Raw genomic sequence first — 17,743 nt, forward strand, 5'->3', positions numbered from 1 at the left:
CTGTGCGGTCATTTTGCACTTCCTAAGGCTTCCACTAGATGTCAACAGTCTTTAGAACGTTGTTTCATGCTTCTACTGTGAATGGGGAGAGAATAAGAGCCATTGGAATCAGATGACTGAGAAAATGACATGAGCTCAGTGGCGTGCGCTCACATGAGAGTTAGCAGTGTTCCTTTTCTTTTTTGAAGACAAAGGAATCATCCGGTTCGAATATTATGGAAGATTTATATTAAAAAACATCCTAAAGATTGATTCTATACATCGTTTGACATGTTTCTACGAACTGTATTAAAACTTTTTGGACTTTTCATCTGGACTCACTGCGCGAGCACAGTGGATTTGGATTACTCGACTGAACGCGTGAACAAAATGGAGGTATTTGGACATAAAGGATGGACTTTATCGAAACAAATGAACATTTATTGTGGAACTGGGAATCCTGGAGTGCATTCTGATGAAGATCATCAAAGGTAAGTGAGTATTTATAATATTTATATTACTGAGTTTTGTTGACTCCACAAAATGGCGGGTTTGGTTTTGTGACTGAGCGTCGTACTCAGATTATTGCAAAATGTGCTTTCGCTGTAAAGCTTTTTTGAAATCTGACACAGCGGTTGCATTAAGGAGAAGTGTAACTATAATTCTTTGAATAACAGTTGAATATTTTATCAACGTTTTTGATGAGTATTTCTGTAAATTGATGTGCTCATTCACCGGAAGTTTTGGGAGGCAAAACATTTCTGAACATTACACACTAATGTAAAATGTGGTTTTTGAATATAAATATGAACTTTATCGAGCAAAACATACATGTATTGTGTAACATGAAGTCCTATGAGTGCCATCTGATGAAGATCATCAAAGGTTAGTGATTAATTTTAGCTGTATTTCTGGTTTTTGTGACGCCTCTCCTTGCTTGGAAAATGGCTGTGTGGTTTTTCTTGTCTAGGCGCTGTCCTAACATAATCTAATGTTATGCTTTCGCCGTAAAGCCTTTTTGAAATCGGACAATGTGGTTGGATTACCGAGAAGTGTATCTTTAAAATGGGTTATAATAGTTGTATGTTTGAGAAATATGAATATGAGATTCTTGTTGTTTTGAATTTGGCGCCCTGCTATTTCACTGGCTGTTGAATAGTGTGTCCCGCAGGTGGGACGCTAGCGTACCACATACCCCAGATAGGTTTTAAGGGGATTATAATTAATCAACATTTTTGTAGGGGTTGGTAACATTTTTGGTTCTTGCAATCAAGTATGACATTTTAAAGTGGAAATTGCAAACTTTAGAAGCCTTTTTTAAAACTGAAAACTCAAATTAAGATCCTACATCTGTATATACCTAGGAGGTACAACAAATGTCAAAATAATCAAATGCCTTAAAAGACACACAAGTATTGACTGTTTTTCAGCTTTCTTATTTGAATAATGTACAATGATCTTAATATACTGCTCGAACTTCTTATAGAAAACATGGAAGAGTGTTTCTTTTTGTGAATTTACAGTTCTGAATATGCATTATGCCTCTCACATTCTCCTCCTGTGTAGCCAAAATGGAAAAAATGTCATGATGTTTCTGTTTCTTAATTTGTCCTAGTCCTACTTCCGGCAGATGGGGCTAATATTCCTTACGTGATTTACCATTGGTGTCCTGCATTTATCTGCACAGCCGGAAACACACTTGTGTCCCCTGGCGACCGGTTCGTACATAAAACATCCTCAATTCAGGCTGCAAAGGCATCCATTTCCTCCTTAACTAGCTTTAATGGTGTCCCTCCAGGGAAAAAAACAGGAAAAATATGCATGCTGTCTTAATAAAACACAATTTTCCACTATAGGAGTGTATAGCCAGTTGGGCTGACTGTGTCACCACCTACAACATCAGGAAGAACAATGCCCAACAATCCTGTTGGTAAAGGTTTGTAGTGTGCAAATGTACAATGTAAATCTTAAAATAGTGGCATAGCTACCATTGTTAATATATGTTTTAAGAATTTAATGACGATTTTGAAACATTTATTGTCCGACATTGCCAGGGACTTAGCTAGCTGCTAGCCCATGTCAGCTACTGTTTTTTTAGCTAGGTTTTTAAGCCCATATATTTTGTTGTAATGTTTGAGTCACTCAAATATCACATTAATACACATTAGATGTGGGAAAATGTATAGAATTGCAAGAAAATTTGCTTTAAAACTGCACAATTTTCTCTGCACCACATGACAAAACGTGTAGAATTGCAGGAAATAAGCTTTAAACCTGCAAAATAGTATGTCCTCCAACAAGAGGGGTGAGAACAGTTTGTGTCATGAACACTGCTTGTACCCATAGAAATAGACGTGACGCATGCACAGGGAGGGGTCGTTCTAGACAAGTATGCTCATACTATCTATTGGCTTATTTGGCAATCTGGAGTGCAGGTAATTGTTTTAGAAGCGTTATGAAATGGGCTAGTTTCTTATCCCCTATCTCCAGGGACGAGAACCTTATAATGATGACATAGCACGTCATGTTTCATTTCTAGGAAGGATTATCCCTTTAAACAAATATGATCTATTATATTTACATTTTTGACAAGATTGCAGAGTAACCGCTCTAACAATGGAATTACATGTCCTCAATGATTGAAGGCAGGCGAGATCATGTGGGACCACTCTAGCCAATGAGAGGGCAGATAAGCGTGTGAACAACATGCACAACTAATGTTACCCGACATGTCTTTAGTATTAACCGGCCTTAAGTAATTTTTCTCAAAGTTGCCGGAATGCCACGTGCATCCACTTACATCAGTACATTTGTAACAGCCTAAACATTACGAAACTGCTATTAAATCAAATAAGCCATATTTAAATAGACACTCTCTCACAGACCTCCATTCAAAAAAGTGCTTATCTAATGCAGACAAATTTTGGGGCGGAGTAAATCCTCTCATTTCGCCGCGTCCTCTCTGCTTTAAATAGATATTGCTATGTTTCGGAAATGGGGAATTGAATTTGAATGCTTTGAATATGAATCTTTGTTAAATCTGTTGAAGACAGTCAACTAAAAAATGTCAATAGTATTAATCTTCAGTGATGTCCTCAGCAATTGTTTTCTGTGTCACATTGTAACGCCCTGGCCATAGAGAGGGGTTTTTGTTCTTTATTTTGGTTAGGCCAGGGTGTTACATTGGGTGGGCGTTCTATGTTCTTTTTTCTAGGTTGGTTTGTTTCGTTGATTTTGGCCGTGTGGCTTCCAATCAGGCACAGCTGTAGTTTGTTGTTGCTGATTGGGAGTCACACATAAGTAGCCTGTTTTTCCTTTGGGTTTTTGTGGGTGATTGTTTCTGTCTAGTGTTTTCTGTTTAGAGTTTTACCTGACAGGACTGTTTGGCTGTCGTTTTTGTTTATTTTTGTAAAGTGTTCTCTTTTCATTAAATACCAAAGATGAATACACATCCTTCGCTGCACCTTGGTCTCATTACAACGACAGCCATTACACACATCTAGAACATGTAAATAAAATGTTAATATTTCCTTTAACATTCCATGTTGTGTCCATATTTTTCTGATAAGTGAGGCATGTCCATGGATGGGTAAATAGAAATGACAGAACATTGACTGCATACATTTTAATCATTTAGCAGACGCTCTTATACAGAGCAGTTAGAGTTAAGTGCCTTGCTCATGGACACATCAACAGATTTTTCAGCTAGTCGGTTCAGGGATTCAAACCAGCAACCTTTCAGTTACTGGCCCAACACTCTTAACCAATAGGCTTCCTGCTAGTGTTATAGCTCAGAGTGGCAAACTGCAGTTAATTACCATGAAGTGCTTAGCTATTAATGCTTTATGAAAGGGAAAATAGATTAGACTTTACTTTGACTGCATAGAACTCATGAATAGACCTTTCATGTGTAATTGAGATGTGCAGTAGAACTGTTAGAGTTACAAAAGAGTTAAGATATGACCCTCAACTACACGATTCCATCCATAAAATGTACCCTGACGATCCAACCCTGTGGGTATCTTGATGCACCATTGACCTCAGAGAGACGAAGAAGGTAAGTCAAGGGCTTATATCAACATTTTAAAAATGTGGTTTGGCCTTTAGGTACACTACCGTTCAAAAGTTTGGGGTCACTTAGAAATGTCCTTGTTTTTGAAAGAAAAGCACACTCTTTTGTCCATTAAATAACATAAAGTTGATCAGAAATACAGTGTAGACATTGTTAATGTTGTAAATAACTTTTGTAGCTGGAAACGGACAATTTTTTATGGAATATCTATATAGGCGAACAGAGGCCCATTATCATCAAAAATCACTCCTGTGTTCCAATGGCACGTTGTGTTAGCTAATCCAAGTTTATAATTTTAAAAGGCTAATAGATCTTTAGAAAACCCTTTTGCAATTATGTTAGCACAGCTGAAAACTTTTGTTCTGCTTAAAGAAGCAATAACACTGGCCCTCTTTAGAAAGGTTGAGTGTCTGGAGCATCAGTATTTGTGGGTTCGATTACAGTGCCTTGCAAAGGTATTCACCCCCTTGGCGTTTTTCCTATTTTGTTGCATTACAACCTGAAAAATGTGGATTTCATGTAATGGACATACACAAAATAGTCCAAATTGGTGAAGTGAAATAAAAATAAAAAAAAACGGAAAAGTGGTGCGTGCATATGTATTCATATGTATACACACATTGAGCTTGCAAGACAATAATACAGCTAGATAGCTATGCTGGCTAGTAACATTGGCATGTCAAACATGAACGTTTAGCTACCCCTCTCATTCGAATATACAAGTAACAGTTTCAGGGTTTTAAAGTTACTTTAGAACAAACTAGGCTTCATTTTATCAATATCATGAAGTCATTATAATGGGGTAAACGCTAAATTGCAACTGAAAACATTGATTGATACCCTGGTGAGTGGTTTCCACTAACTTCTATACCCACAAAGTCAGATTCTATACCCACAAAGTCAGATTCTACAGCCACAAAGTGAAAATTGGAAGATTTTTTATTTTTTTTGTCTTCATTTAAGGTTAAGGTTAGGCATAAGTAATTAGTATAGTAATTAATGTAGTGTTTTTTTGTGTGTGTTTTTGTGGATTGTAGTGTGCTGTATTATTAACTGTAGTGTTTTGGCAGACATTAGTAAACTGTGGTATTTACTGTAGTGTTTTGGCGGACATTACTGTAGTATTTACTATAGTGTTTGAGATCGGGGGTCCTAAGCTACTGCTTATGTCACTTATGCCTGGAGCTGGCCCTGCCTTTAAATAGGTAAGCAGACTTGGGGCTTGTAGAGATAGCTCAGGGCTTCCAGACCTTTTCTACCCCTCTTCTCAGTGTCTGTCTAGTCTATTGTGAGGTTTGTGGCAAGGGATAAGGAGGGGGTTCGGGGGGGGTGTTGGAGTTCTCTTTTTGTCTTCTGCAACTTGATTTTAATCAAACTTTATTGGATAATTAAATGTAAAGAAGAAAAATAAAGAAGAAAACATGTAAAAGAGAAGGGAGGGGTTCGGTAGGGGATACAAACCCGGTTTAGGGTAAGGTTTAGGGGGTAGGGTTAGGAATAGGATACAGACCCGGTTTAGGGTAACGGTTTGGGTTGGGGGAGGGATTTAATATCTTTATTAGAAATTGAAAATATGGCCTCCCGAGTGACGCAGCGGTCTAAGGCACTGCTGCGGTCTAAGGCACTGCTAGAGGCATCACTATAGATCTGGGTTCAATCGTGGGCTGTATCACATCTGGCTGTGAGTCCCATACCGAGGTGCACAATTGGCCCAGCGTCGTCCGGGTTAGTGGAGGGTTTGGCCGGGGGTGCTTTATTTGGCTCAACGCGCTCTAGTGATTCCTTGTGGCAGGCCGGGCGCCTGCAGGCTGACCTCGGTCGTCAGGTGAACGGTGTTTCCTCCGACACGTTGGTCCGGCTGGCGTCCGGATTAAGCGGGCGGGTGTTAAGAAGCGCCATTTGGCGGGTCATGTTTCGGAGGACACATGACTCAACCATCGCCTCCCGAGCCCGTTGGGGAGTTGCAACGATGAGACAAGACTGAAAATGGGGAGAAAAAGAGGGTAAAATACCAAAAAATTAATAAAATAAATAAATAGGAGATGCTCTTCAGGATGCTGGGAGGGTGTGGTGCTCTGTGATTGTGAGTAGTTGGTTGAGTGGTTGTGGATGTTGTTGATCTTGATTGTGTTTGTGTTTCCATTGTTCAACAGGATTACACACAGGTCTTCTCCAGAGCAGCAACACAACGGGTACACTGCGGTTGGGATCTCAGGTCAGTATTCGGGTAAGTATTGGTGTAGGTATTCCTGTTTAAGGCTTTTCTGACTAAGTATGCATGTTTTAATATAGTTTGTATATATTTTTATAATAATAGATCACTGCAGGTAGGTATGCATGTTTTAAATGATGATTGAGAATCCACTCTGGGTCAGTATGCACGTATTTGAAGTTCACTCCAGGTACGAACACTCTTAGAAAAAAAAGAGTTCCGAAAGGGTTCTTCAGCTGTCCCCATAGGATAACCCTTTTTGGTTCTTGGTAGAAGCCTTTATGGTTTCAGGTAGAACCCTCTCTATGGAAAGGGTTCTACATGGAAACCAAAAGGGTTCTACCTGGAATCAAAAGGGTTCCACTTGGAACCAAAAAGGGTACTTCAAAGGGATCTCCTTTTAGGTTTTAGCACCTTTTTTTGTGTATGCATTTTCAGTGTAGAGCATTCTTTAAAGCTGGCCGCCTCTGTGCTCCTCCATAAGGGGGTACAAATAAAATACCAGTGGGAGTAAAAGCAGCAGTTTAAAAGTGGTTAAAAGTTATGACATGTAATAACACAGTAATAACATGATAATGTGTTAAAAGTCATGAAACTTGTTAGATCCACTTAAAATGTTATGGATAAAATACCAGTTGTTGCAATAGCATTTTAAAAATGGATACAAGTTATGACACAATAATAGCGTGATATTACTGCACTGTTGGAGCTAGGAACACAAGCATTTTGCTACACCTGAGATAACGTCTGCTAAATGTGTATGTGACCAATAAAATGTGATAAAAAAAAATGGATTTGATGTTTTGATGATTAATGATTTGATGATTAAAACTCGGGAAAAAATACCTTAATATTTTAAAAGGGCGGCGAGGGTGGTGCTTGCTAAAACTCTGGGAGGGTTTTGTTGTTCCTCTTGAATCATCAATTTCAAAGTTTTAGCCAACCCAATGACAAACTTCCACCCCAGAACAGCCATCTTCTCCTCTGTGGTCATTAGCCATGACAGCCAATGTGAGTATCTTATTTCTGTGTTTAGGGAGCCTAGGTTTCTCACTCATGGGTGGCACAAATTGGGATATGGGGAGGGAAATGGGAAAGGTATATGCAAATTACTATGTAGTGTACTGAAATAGGCAGGGAGAGTGAGCTCATCCTTGGTGGTCGGCGAACCCGCAACCTTCTGGCCCTTAGCCCTGCTTGGCATGGACTGTACCACAAAACCATGCTGAAGGGGCAAAGTTGATATCCACATTTATAAACACAGTATCGCTACAGTTATAGTTATTTGTGGTGGTTAATTTTTGTTGTTGAGTTAATTCAATGAGGGGGGAGGGCGTGGCCATTTTTTTTACAGTACAAGGGTGGGTGTGCATGAGTGTGTGTGTGCGTTCGCGTGCATGTGTGGAGAAGGAGAAGAGAACAGGACAAGACATGAAACCTCATAACATGAACCATATTTAAACCATAACATAACTTTATTATAATGATAGTACAAAAAATATTCCTGACCCAACTAACAATATACCAAAGGTCTTAGGGCACAGGCATTAGAACCCTAGCAAAGTGTTACTGACACAAGGCACATATGGCAGTGGTTTATTGACAGGTTTAAATACTGCAAATATTTACAAGCAAAAAGTGTTGGCAATCAAACCCAATGAACTCAATGAATCAAATCAATGAATCTCAAATGTTTTCATATGGTGAGAAACCCAAGAGGTTTGGCTGATTAAGGAAAGGAGAACAGTGATTTTCATCACTCCAATGAGAGGTCAGAAGGCTGTGTTGCCATGAAACAATCAAAGTATACTGCTTGAACGCTTCACAGCTAGCTAGTTGTTAACTCTCTGAACAATAAGATATACAGAACGGATTGTTTTCTGGTTGTAGTCTTGTTACCTTGCCAGATAGACAGTATACAGTCTGTATTACATGTAATGACATAACAAGCATTAATCAAAAGTTGTTACCACACTACTTATCCCATAGAGAGGTGTTCTCTTTCGTCTGACCAGGATAACATCTGGTTAAATTCAACCTACGTTCACTGTTTGAAGGTATTCGTTCAATTTCCATAACAAGAAAAAGCAGGCATTTCCTTGTGAGAGGAATGTTGACATTTTAGAAATTCCAATCCTCTGGTCGTGGCACATCAGAGGAGGCTGGTGGGAGGAGCTATAGACGAACGGGCTCATTGTATTGGCTGGAATGGAATTAATGGAAGGGAGTCAACTACATGTAGTTTTCATATGCTTGATGTGTTGGATATCATTCCATTAATTCCATTCCAGACATTACAATGAGCCCGTCCTCCTATAGGTCCTCCCACCAGCCTCCTCTGAGACACATACAATCAGTATAAAACATAGAAAACATTTCAAACAGTAGCCCTAAAGATATTAGGATATAAACTTCCATTGCTTCTAAACGTTTAGAATTAATATAATTCTGTTTGAGTCATGACATTCACCCTTTTTACTTAAGGACACGATTAAGCTGCAATGTAAGACAAAGGAAGCCTAGAGCTAGATATACCGTAATTTCCTAACTTTTTTCCCACGCTTTGAACCTCACGGCTTAAACAATGACGCGGCTAATATATGGATTTTTCCCGCTTCCAAAAAAACATATTCTGTGATGTGCTCAGTTTTTTTGAGGCATGAAGCTTTCATTAGACCATTGAAATTGCCGAATGGGTTAAGGTCAAACAACTTTTTTGTTTACTGTTTAGATTAAATCGAGCGCTCTCAAACTTCCCATCATTCTGATTACGGTAGTCATTTTGTCACCCTCATCATGCAAAGACACGGAGAAATGCATATGATGCAGCTTTCAAGTTGAAGGCGATTGATCTGGCTGTTGGAAAAGGAAATAGAGCTGCTGCACGGGAGCTTGGTCTTAATGAGTTGATGATAAGATGTTGGAAACAGCAGCGTGAGGAATTGACTCAGTGCAAAAAGACAACTAAAGCTTACTGCTAATTTTAAATTTTTTGTTACAAGCCGTGTTTCGTTAAAGCCTATTTATTTTTGTTACAAGCCGTGTTTCGTTAAAGCCTATTTATTTTTGTTACAAGCCGTGTTTCGTTAAAGCCTGTGTAAAGTTCATTTGTTTCAATGTATCGGTAGGCACCTGCGGCTTATAGACATGTGCGGCTTATTTATGTTGAAAATAATACTTTTTTTAAAGTTCAGTGGGTGCGGCTTATATTCAGGTGCGCTCAATAGTCCGGAAATTACGGTACTGTAGCGATGCTAATGCTATGGAAAAGACTGCGGTCCATTGTGCATGTGTGTGCTGTATTTGTCTCCTTACAGACACACAGCTGTCAGAGTCAAGGATGATGAGGGACCCACCGGCCCTCCAGGAGACCATACCCCCCACTGGGACTGGCTTTAGGGGTACAGGATGCTTGTAGTGGTGGTGGTGGTAGTAGTAGTGGTGGTGGTGATGGTGGTAGTAGTAGTAGTGGTGGTGGTGGTGGTGATGGTGGTAGTAGTAGTGGTGGTGGTGGTGGTGGTGGTGGTGGTAGTAGTGGTGGTGGTGATGGTGGTAGTAGTAGTAGTGGTGGTGGTGGTGGTGATGGTGGTAGTAGTAGTGGTGGTGGTGGTGGTGGTGGTGGTAGTAGTAGTGGTGGTGGTGGTGGTGGTGATGGTGATGGTGGTGGTGATGATAGTCGAGGTGGTGATGGTAGTCGAGGTGATGGTGGTGGTTATGGTGTTGGTGGTGGTTGTGGTGATGGTGGTAGTAGTGGTGGTGGTAGTGGTGGTAGTGGTGGGGAGTGAAGGCTGCTGGAGAGTGGTAGGTTAAGAGACTCATACCATCTCTTCCTTTAGGGCATCCTTTTTGGTGATATTAGTGAGTCTGACTCTGACTTCCTCTTTCTCCTCTTCCTCCCTCCTCTTCTTGTCGCGAGCCTCTCCCTCTTGATGGTAGCCCACCATCAGCTGGTAGACTATCACCCCGAAGGTGGAGCCTATAAACGGGGCAAAGATGGGCACCAGGAACCAGCACTTACCGGCACTGTGAGGACCAGAGAGAGAGAGAGAGAGAGAGAGAGAGAGAGAAGCAAAGACATGGAGTACACAAGAGAGCGGAGAAAGATATATTCTTAATCTTGGCATCCTCTGCTTTTATCTGTTTGATCCATCATTAACATCTCCCATTTTGTCTCATCTGCATATCAATAACGCACAAATCCCGAACCAGGACATTCAACAGAGGGGTAGACGTATAGTGCTAGGATACATAAGAAGAGGTGTGAAGACAAGCAGAGAGATGAGGAGGCAACTAGAATAATGCAGAAAGTTGTAGAGGATTGTGGGAGGACTCACGTGAAGACCTCGGTGCCCCAGCCTGCCAGGGAGGTAAAGAGACGAGGCCCCAGGTCCCTGGCAGGATTGACGGCGTAGCCGGAGTTGAAGCCCATGGACAGGCCAATGACCAGCACCACGAAGCCCACCGTGAAGGCCTCCAGGCCCTGGGGGATGGGGTTGTTATAGGGGTCCACGATGGCCAGGATACACACGACCAACGCTGCCGTGCCAATCACCTGAGATAGAGACACTTCCATTAACATGAAGAATTCCCAATATACTGGTAGTTCTATTCCCTGACCTAATCAGTTTCGGGGTTGTATGCAGAAGGAAGATGCTAACCTGGTCAAAGAAGCCATTGAGCAGGTTGAGATGTTCTCCAGGGTAGGTGGCGAAGATGCCAGCAGTGGCGTTGGGCCCGGTAACAATGAGCTGTCCAGCATAGCCCCACAGAGCGTCTGAGAGGAGATTACACACAGACAAACATCATGAGATAACATCAACTGTAACAAGGTGTTACACTATACACGGATTCATCCAATGGATGCATCTGTTCCAGCCATGGACATGTCCGAGGACTCACCAAAGTACAGACCAAAGATGATCCCAGAGCCCAGGAAAGCGCCCAGTGTCTGGAAGGCAAAGTACACTGGGAACTTTCTCCAGCGTTCTCTCCCAAGCAGGCAGAGGGCGAAGGTCACCGCCGGGTTTAGATGGCCTCCTGGGAATAACACACGTTGAGAGATTGTTAACATTAAAGCAGGACGGCTTCTTTCCAAAAGGACGTACCTTTCCAACACTGCAACACAGTCATTTATCAGGCAGAAGAACACATGACTATTATAGGTTGAGCCTTAGAACAACTCATGGGAACAAATCTGCTCAAGGAGAACCTCTACACCTAATCACATGATGTGCGTACCTGATACCTGGCCACAGACCAGGATCCCTAGGGTGGCAGCGAAGCCAAAAGCAAAGTTCACGGTGAGGAACATGCCATGAGATCCTCCACTAAGCACCAGCTGAGCCACCGCACCACAACCAAACATCTGTCAAGAGAGGGGAGAGACAAAAAGTATAACATGAGTACCAACAGAAATTGAGCGCCAACATCGTCTGCAAAAAGAGGACTGTAATGAGTGCATATGAGGAGCACTAGGTGTGTAATTCCAGAGCAGAGCCAAACATACACCTTGCAATGTTAACACACTGCAATAGTCACTCAAGCTTTGTGCATCAAAAGGCTTTGTAGGTACAAATTATATATACTGAACAAAAATATAAACTCAACATGTAAAGTGTTTTTTTTCTGAAATAAAGGATCCCATGCACAAAAAGATAATTTCTCTCAAATTTGGAGAACAAATTTGTTTACATCCCTGTTAGTGAGCATTTCTCCTTTGCCAAGATAATCCATCCACCTGACAGGTGTGGCATATCAAGAAGCTGATTAAACAGCATGATCATTACACAGGTGCACCTTGTGCTGGAGAAAATAAAAGGCCACTCTAAAATGTGCCATTTTGTGACACAACACAACGCCATAGATATCTCAAGTTTTGAGGGAGCGTGGAATTGGCATGCTGACTGCAGGAATGTCCAACAGAGCTGTTGCAAGAGAATTGAATGTTAATTTCTCTACCATAAGCCGCCACCAAAGTTATTGTAGGGAATTTGGCAGTACGTCCAACCGGCCTCACAACCGCAGACCACATGTAACCACGCCAACCAAGGACCTCCACATCCAGCTTCTTCACCTGTGGGATCGTCTGAGGAGGGGGAGGGGTTACGGAGGAGTATTTTTGTCGGTAATAAAGTCCTTTTGTGGGGAAAAACTCATTCTGATTGGCTGGGCATGGCTCCTCACTGGGTGGACCTAGCTCCTAAATGGGTGTGTCTATCCCCTTCCAGGCCAATCCATGGCTGCGTCCCTGCCCAGTCATGTGAAATCCATAGATTAGGGACTAATGAATTTATTTAAATTGACTGATTTCCTTATATGAACTGTAACTCAGTAAAAATGTAGCATTTATATATTTTTTCAGTGTACAAACGGATATCCTAGATTTGTCATCCCTGAAGGTCAGCACAGGTCAGAAGGGGTGTGCAAATGAAACTGGACACCTTAAAGATTGAAATGGGATCCAGTCGCAAGGCCCCCTGGAGTGGATGCATCCCACTCAGACCACAGGGCACATAAGTTAAGGTTAGTTGCGAGGAACCATAGTTCTCGATAAAGGTCTTGGCGTCTAGCATAGGTTCAACATCACTGAGCCCAGTCTAAAGTCCTGATGAGACCAGAGGGCCTCATGCTTCCAACTCGGTGGAAAAATACTTCAGGGGTACCATCTTTGGACATGTAGTCAAATGTCAGCGGCATCTGATAACATGTCAGTACGGCGCCAAAGAGTCGACTGAATTAGCCGAATCAAATTACTCCGAAAGGTTATTCTCAGAATCATTTGAAGTTTCATGACACAGTGAGCAATGACTTAAAAGACATCATCTAACAGAATGAATCACCTAAATCACAGCTGTCTAAATGGCTTGTTGGTGATAGCGACAGCATGTCATGACAGCATTACACCATGACATTACATGACTACATTACGCAATCACTCACCAGAATGTCAGGCAGTTTATGCTGTGTCCTCATACAGCAACATTATGTTTAGCGATAGACCTGGTCACCCAGATATCCCTTTATTCTGCACATTTCTTCCCCAAACTACTTCCCGCAGTTATGCACTCCTATGAACATTGTTTGAAGATAGTGATCTAGGGGTGGTCAGCCGTGGTTTTGTGTGGCAGTATGTGGTCTCCCGCCTCTTGGATTTAAGCAAAGCAGAGCACACAGACTGTTTCATAAATGGAGCTGAAATATAATGAGAACAATTATTGCTGTTTTCCCCCCTAATTCCTGGGTTTATGTAAGGACTGTATTGTTTCCTGGGTGGTGCACATGCACACCACTGCTGGGGCCTGAAGGACGTGTTCTGTATGTCCAACCACCTGTCACACACAGGGGATCCTGTAAGAGCTCAGGAAAGACCTGTCTGCTGATAGTCACTGTCACCCGCTGACCTTCAGAGACAAAGAGTGCCTGTTGGCTCCCCACTGACCACCTGGAAATGGAACTGGTCCCCTTCACTCCAGAGACATCATATTCATTCAGAGGCTTCTAATTGACGACTTCAGTTTAGTTTCACTATATTCCTATTTCTTCAGTGTAAACTGGAGTCAGGTATACAATTGTAAAGAATGCAGAGATCTGTTCTCCATATATAGGGGTGAAGCTGTGCGCATGCCAAATCTAATGCGGGTACACGCACACACACACACACTGAAAACCACACATACACTGAAAAACACATACATACATACACACACACACACACACACACACACACACTGAAACACACACACACACACTGAAAACCACACATACACTGAAAAACACATACACACACACACACACACACACACACACACACACACACACACACACACACACACACACACACACACACACACACACACACACACACACACACACACACACACACACACACCTAAAACCACACATACACTGAAAAACACATACACACACACACACACTGAAAACCACACATACACTGAAAAACACACACACACACACACACACACACACACACACACACACACACACACACACACACCTAAAACCACACATACACTGAAAAACACATACACACACACACACACACACACACACTGAAAACCACACATACACTGAAAAACACACACACACACACACACACACACACACACACACACACACACACACACACACACACACACACACACACACACACACACACACACACACACAAAAAACACATACAGACAGAGATAAACAACCCTGCCCTGCCCTTTGTTCCTCCTATTCCCTCCCTGAGTATCAGTCATTAGAACGCCTACCTGTTCACTCATTACATTACTTAGTCATTAGCACAACTTGAAGACAGATGACGTCTACCTGTGTCCTGGAGAGCATTTGGCGTGTTCACGTTTCACCCATTGTGTTGTCGCTGTCACTCCCAATACTTCCTCCCATAACATACATTAACATTAAGCATTGAAGAAAAACTTTGTTTAAAACGTTTGTGAAAGAGTCTGCAGCCGGGAGTAAGACTGAATGATCCCTCCATCAACTCTCTGAGCCAAATAGTGGAAGTTAACTGCCTAGAGACCCGCAGGTTGTATTCTCGCTAAACTGTCCAGTAGGTGCTTAGTGGCCATTGACTGCTAGAGCCAGATAACAATACAAATAGCAGGGGTTGTTTCATTTGTCTTGTTTCTTTATTTAACATGGCCAATGGCCAAGAGTCTGGGTTCCTTTATGTGAATGACTGAGGGAAGATTTAATCTGTCAGTTTTATTAAAGCCGAGTGATGTGGAGGGATGAGTCCTTCTAGGAAAAGGCCACTCTAAGAGGGCAACAATCAACAGCGGTCAAAAGTTCAAGCAAGAAGCAATCATCCCTAATATTCTTTTTAAAAACAAATTGTTACAATATCATAGTTTTGTGCTAAATTGAAGCTCTCAAATGTTCTACTGCTTGAGATCCTGCACCTCCTATAAAATATTAGCTCAACAGTATTGTGGAGTTCATGCATCGGAATATAAACAGTACCGGCACCAAAAAATGAGTACCGACACATATTTCAGTCCAAGTCAAGCACTGCTTAGTCTCCTCAGGGACATACATCTTACACACAACATACACTATGTTGAATTCTAAACTACCAATATCTCTGTGTTCAATATCAACAAGTCTTGTGCCATGTCACCATGATGAAGAATGGAACAAAGGAACAAATATGGCAGACACAACATGTGTCAAGTACACAGAGATTTACAAACACACGTGTGTGTGAATGTGTGTTTATGGATATGATTCAAAAACACACACACACACACACCACACACACACACACACACACACACACACACACACACACCAACCTCAAATATGACAGCAGAAGGGCATGAGGTTGTCGGGGGAGCTTAGGATCCTGGATCGTTATGCTGGGTAAGTATCAGGTGTCCATGTTCTTGCCAACAAGAGCAAGCATATTTTTGTACAGACTCAAGGAGTGTGATTTACAGCTGCCTATATGAGTCTCACATTCCCGACCCCTGTCACTTTGAAGTCAAGTGCAAAGGCTAGCACAACCTGTAAACCCATGCTGAACTTATCCACCAGTATCCATCGCTCTCACATCTTGGCACTACAACAATGATCCATACTCAAGTTATTGTTAATTCAGAATTAATACAGACAAGAGGAGCCAAGAAAATGTAACCTGCAATGTCATATTTCAAGGAGATACAGGTATGAATATGCTCAAACTAATATTTATTGTGGCAAAAAATCATGAAAGTAAAACATGCAGTCTACTCTTCCAAGGAAAGCTTAAGTGAGGATAACCTGACTATAGGTGTGGAAAATTGAGAATAACCTGACTATAGATGTGGAAAATTATTGAGAATAACCTGACTATAGATGAGGAAAATGAGTGAGGATAACCTGACTATAGATGTGGAAAATGATTGAGGATAACCTGACTATAGATGTGGAAAATGATTGAGGATAACCTGACTATAGATGTGGAAAATGATTGAGGATAACCTGACTATAGATGTGGAAAATGATTGAGGATAACCTGACTATAGATGAGGAAAATTATTGAGGATAACCTGACTATAGATGTGGAAAATGATTGAGGATAACCTGACTATAGATGTGGAAAATGAGTGAGAATAACCTGACTATAGATGTGGAAAATGAGTGAGCATAACCTGACTATAGATGTGGAAAATGAGTGAGGATAACCTGACTATAGATGTGGAAAATGAGTGAGAATAACCTGACTATAGATGTGGAAAATGAGTGAGGATAACCTGACTATAGATGTGGAAAATGAGTGAGCATAACCTGACTATAGATGTGGAAAATGAGTGAGGATAACCTGACTATAGATGTGGAAAATGATTGAGGATAACCTGACTATAGATGTGGAAAATGAGTGAGAATAACCTGACTATAGATGTGGAAAATGAGTGAGGATAACCTGACTATAGATGTGGAAAATGAGTGAGCATAACCTGACTATAGATGTGGAAAATGAGTGAGGATAACCTGACTATAGATGTGGAAAATGAGTGAGAATAACCTGACTATAGATGTGGAAAATGAGTGAGGATAACCTGACTATAGATGTGGAAAATGAGTGAGGATAACCTGACTATAGATGTGGAAAATGAGTGAGGATAACCTGACTATAGATGTGGGAAATGAGTGAGGATAACCTGACTATAGATGAGGAAAATGAGTGAGGATAACCTGACTATAGATGTGGAAAATGAGTGAGGATAACCTGACTATAGATGTGGAAAATGATTGAGGATAACCTGACTATAGATGTGGAAAATGAGTGAGGATAACCTGACTATAGATGTGGAAAATGAGTGAGGATAACCTGACTATAGATGTGTAAAATGTTTGAGAATAACCTGACCATACATATCATGAATGAGAATGTGAGTAAGGTGGTGACAGATAGAGGGTCTCTTACCACCAGGATGAGGGTACCCAGACACTCTGCCAGAGCCTGGCGCAGCAGCAGGTTACGGATCTGGAAGTTCCGTGCCAGCTTGTCCAACCATATCTTCTGTTTTCCCATGGTTCAGTGATGCTCGGCAAGATAGGTCCTCCTGAGTGTGTGTGATGGCTGATGCCCTGGCCTCCTGTACTGTGTCTGGTGACAGTAGGTAGGTAGGGCCTCTTGAGTGTGTGTGATGGATGAGGCCCTGGCCTCCTTCTCTTATAGGACCTGGACTTCCTGTGGCTCCTGCCAAAGACAGCCTCCTCGAACACTCCCTTCTCTCCCCCTCCCACAATCTCTCTCCCTCCCTCCCTCAGTCTCTCTCCCTTGTAACTCCCAAATACTCTCTCTCTCCGTCTGCCTCTTCTGATTCGCACTCTCTCTCTTCTCCTTTCCGCCTGTCCATTTTCTCTGTTGTTCCTGCTTTGTCTGGTCTGAATAGAGGTGCGATTCACTCAAAACCAGTTATAGGGATAGACCTTACACATGCTTTATGAGCTTGCCATACTATCAT

General features: G+C 41.7%; 1 protein-coding gene across 1 annotated transcript; it reads right to left on the reverse strand.

Annotated features, from left to right (window-relative positions):
- Positions 1 to 7,719: 7,719 nt before the first annotated feature.
- On the reverse strand, positions 7,720 to 17,437 carry aqp3a (aquaporin 3a). The gene is made up of 6 exons (XM_014172437.3): positions 17,200 to 17,437; positions 11,502 to 11,628; positions 11,163 to 11,300; positions 10,922 to 11,037; positions 10,598 to 10,815; positions 7,720 to 10,286 (listed from the first exon to the last, which is right to left on the reverse strand). The coding sequence occupies exons 1-6, from the start codon at positions 17,305 to 17,307 to the stop codon at positions 10,079 to 10,081; spliced, it is 915 nt and encodes a 304-aa protein (XP_014027912.1). The 5' UTR covers positions 17,308 to 17,437; the 3' UTR covers positions 7,720 to 10,078.
- Positions 17,438 to 17,743: the final 306 nt, after the last annotated feature.

This window comes from Salmo salar, chromosome 24 (genome assembly GCF_965601325.2).
Source record: "Salmo salar chromosome 24, fSalSal1, whole genome shotgun sequence".
NCBI classification, from domain to species: domain Eukaryota; kingdom Metazoa; phylum Chordata; class Actinopteri; order Salmoniformes; family Salmonidae; genus Salmo; species Salmo salar.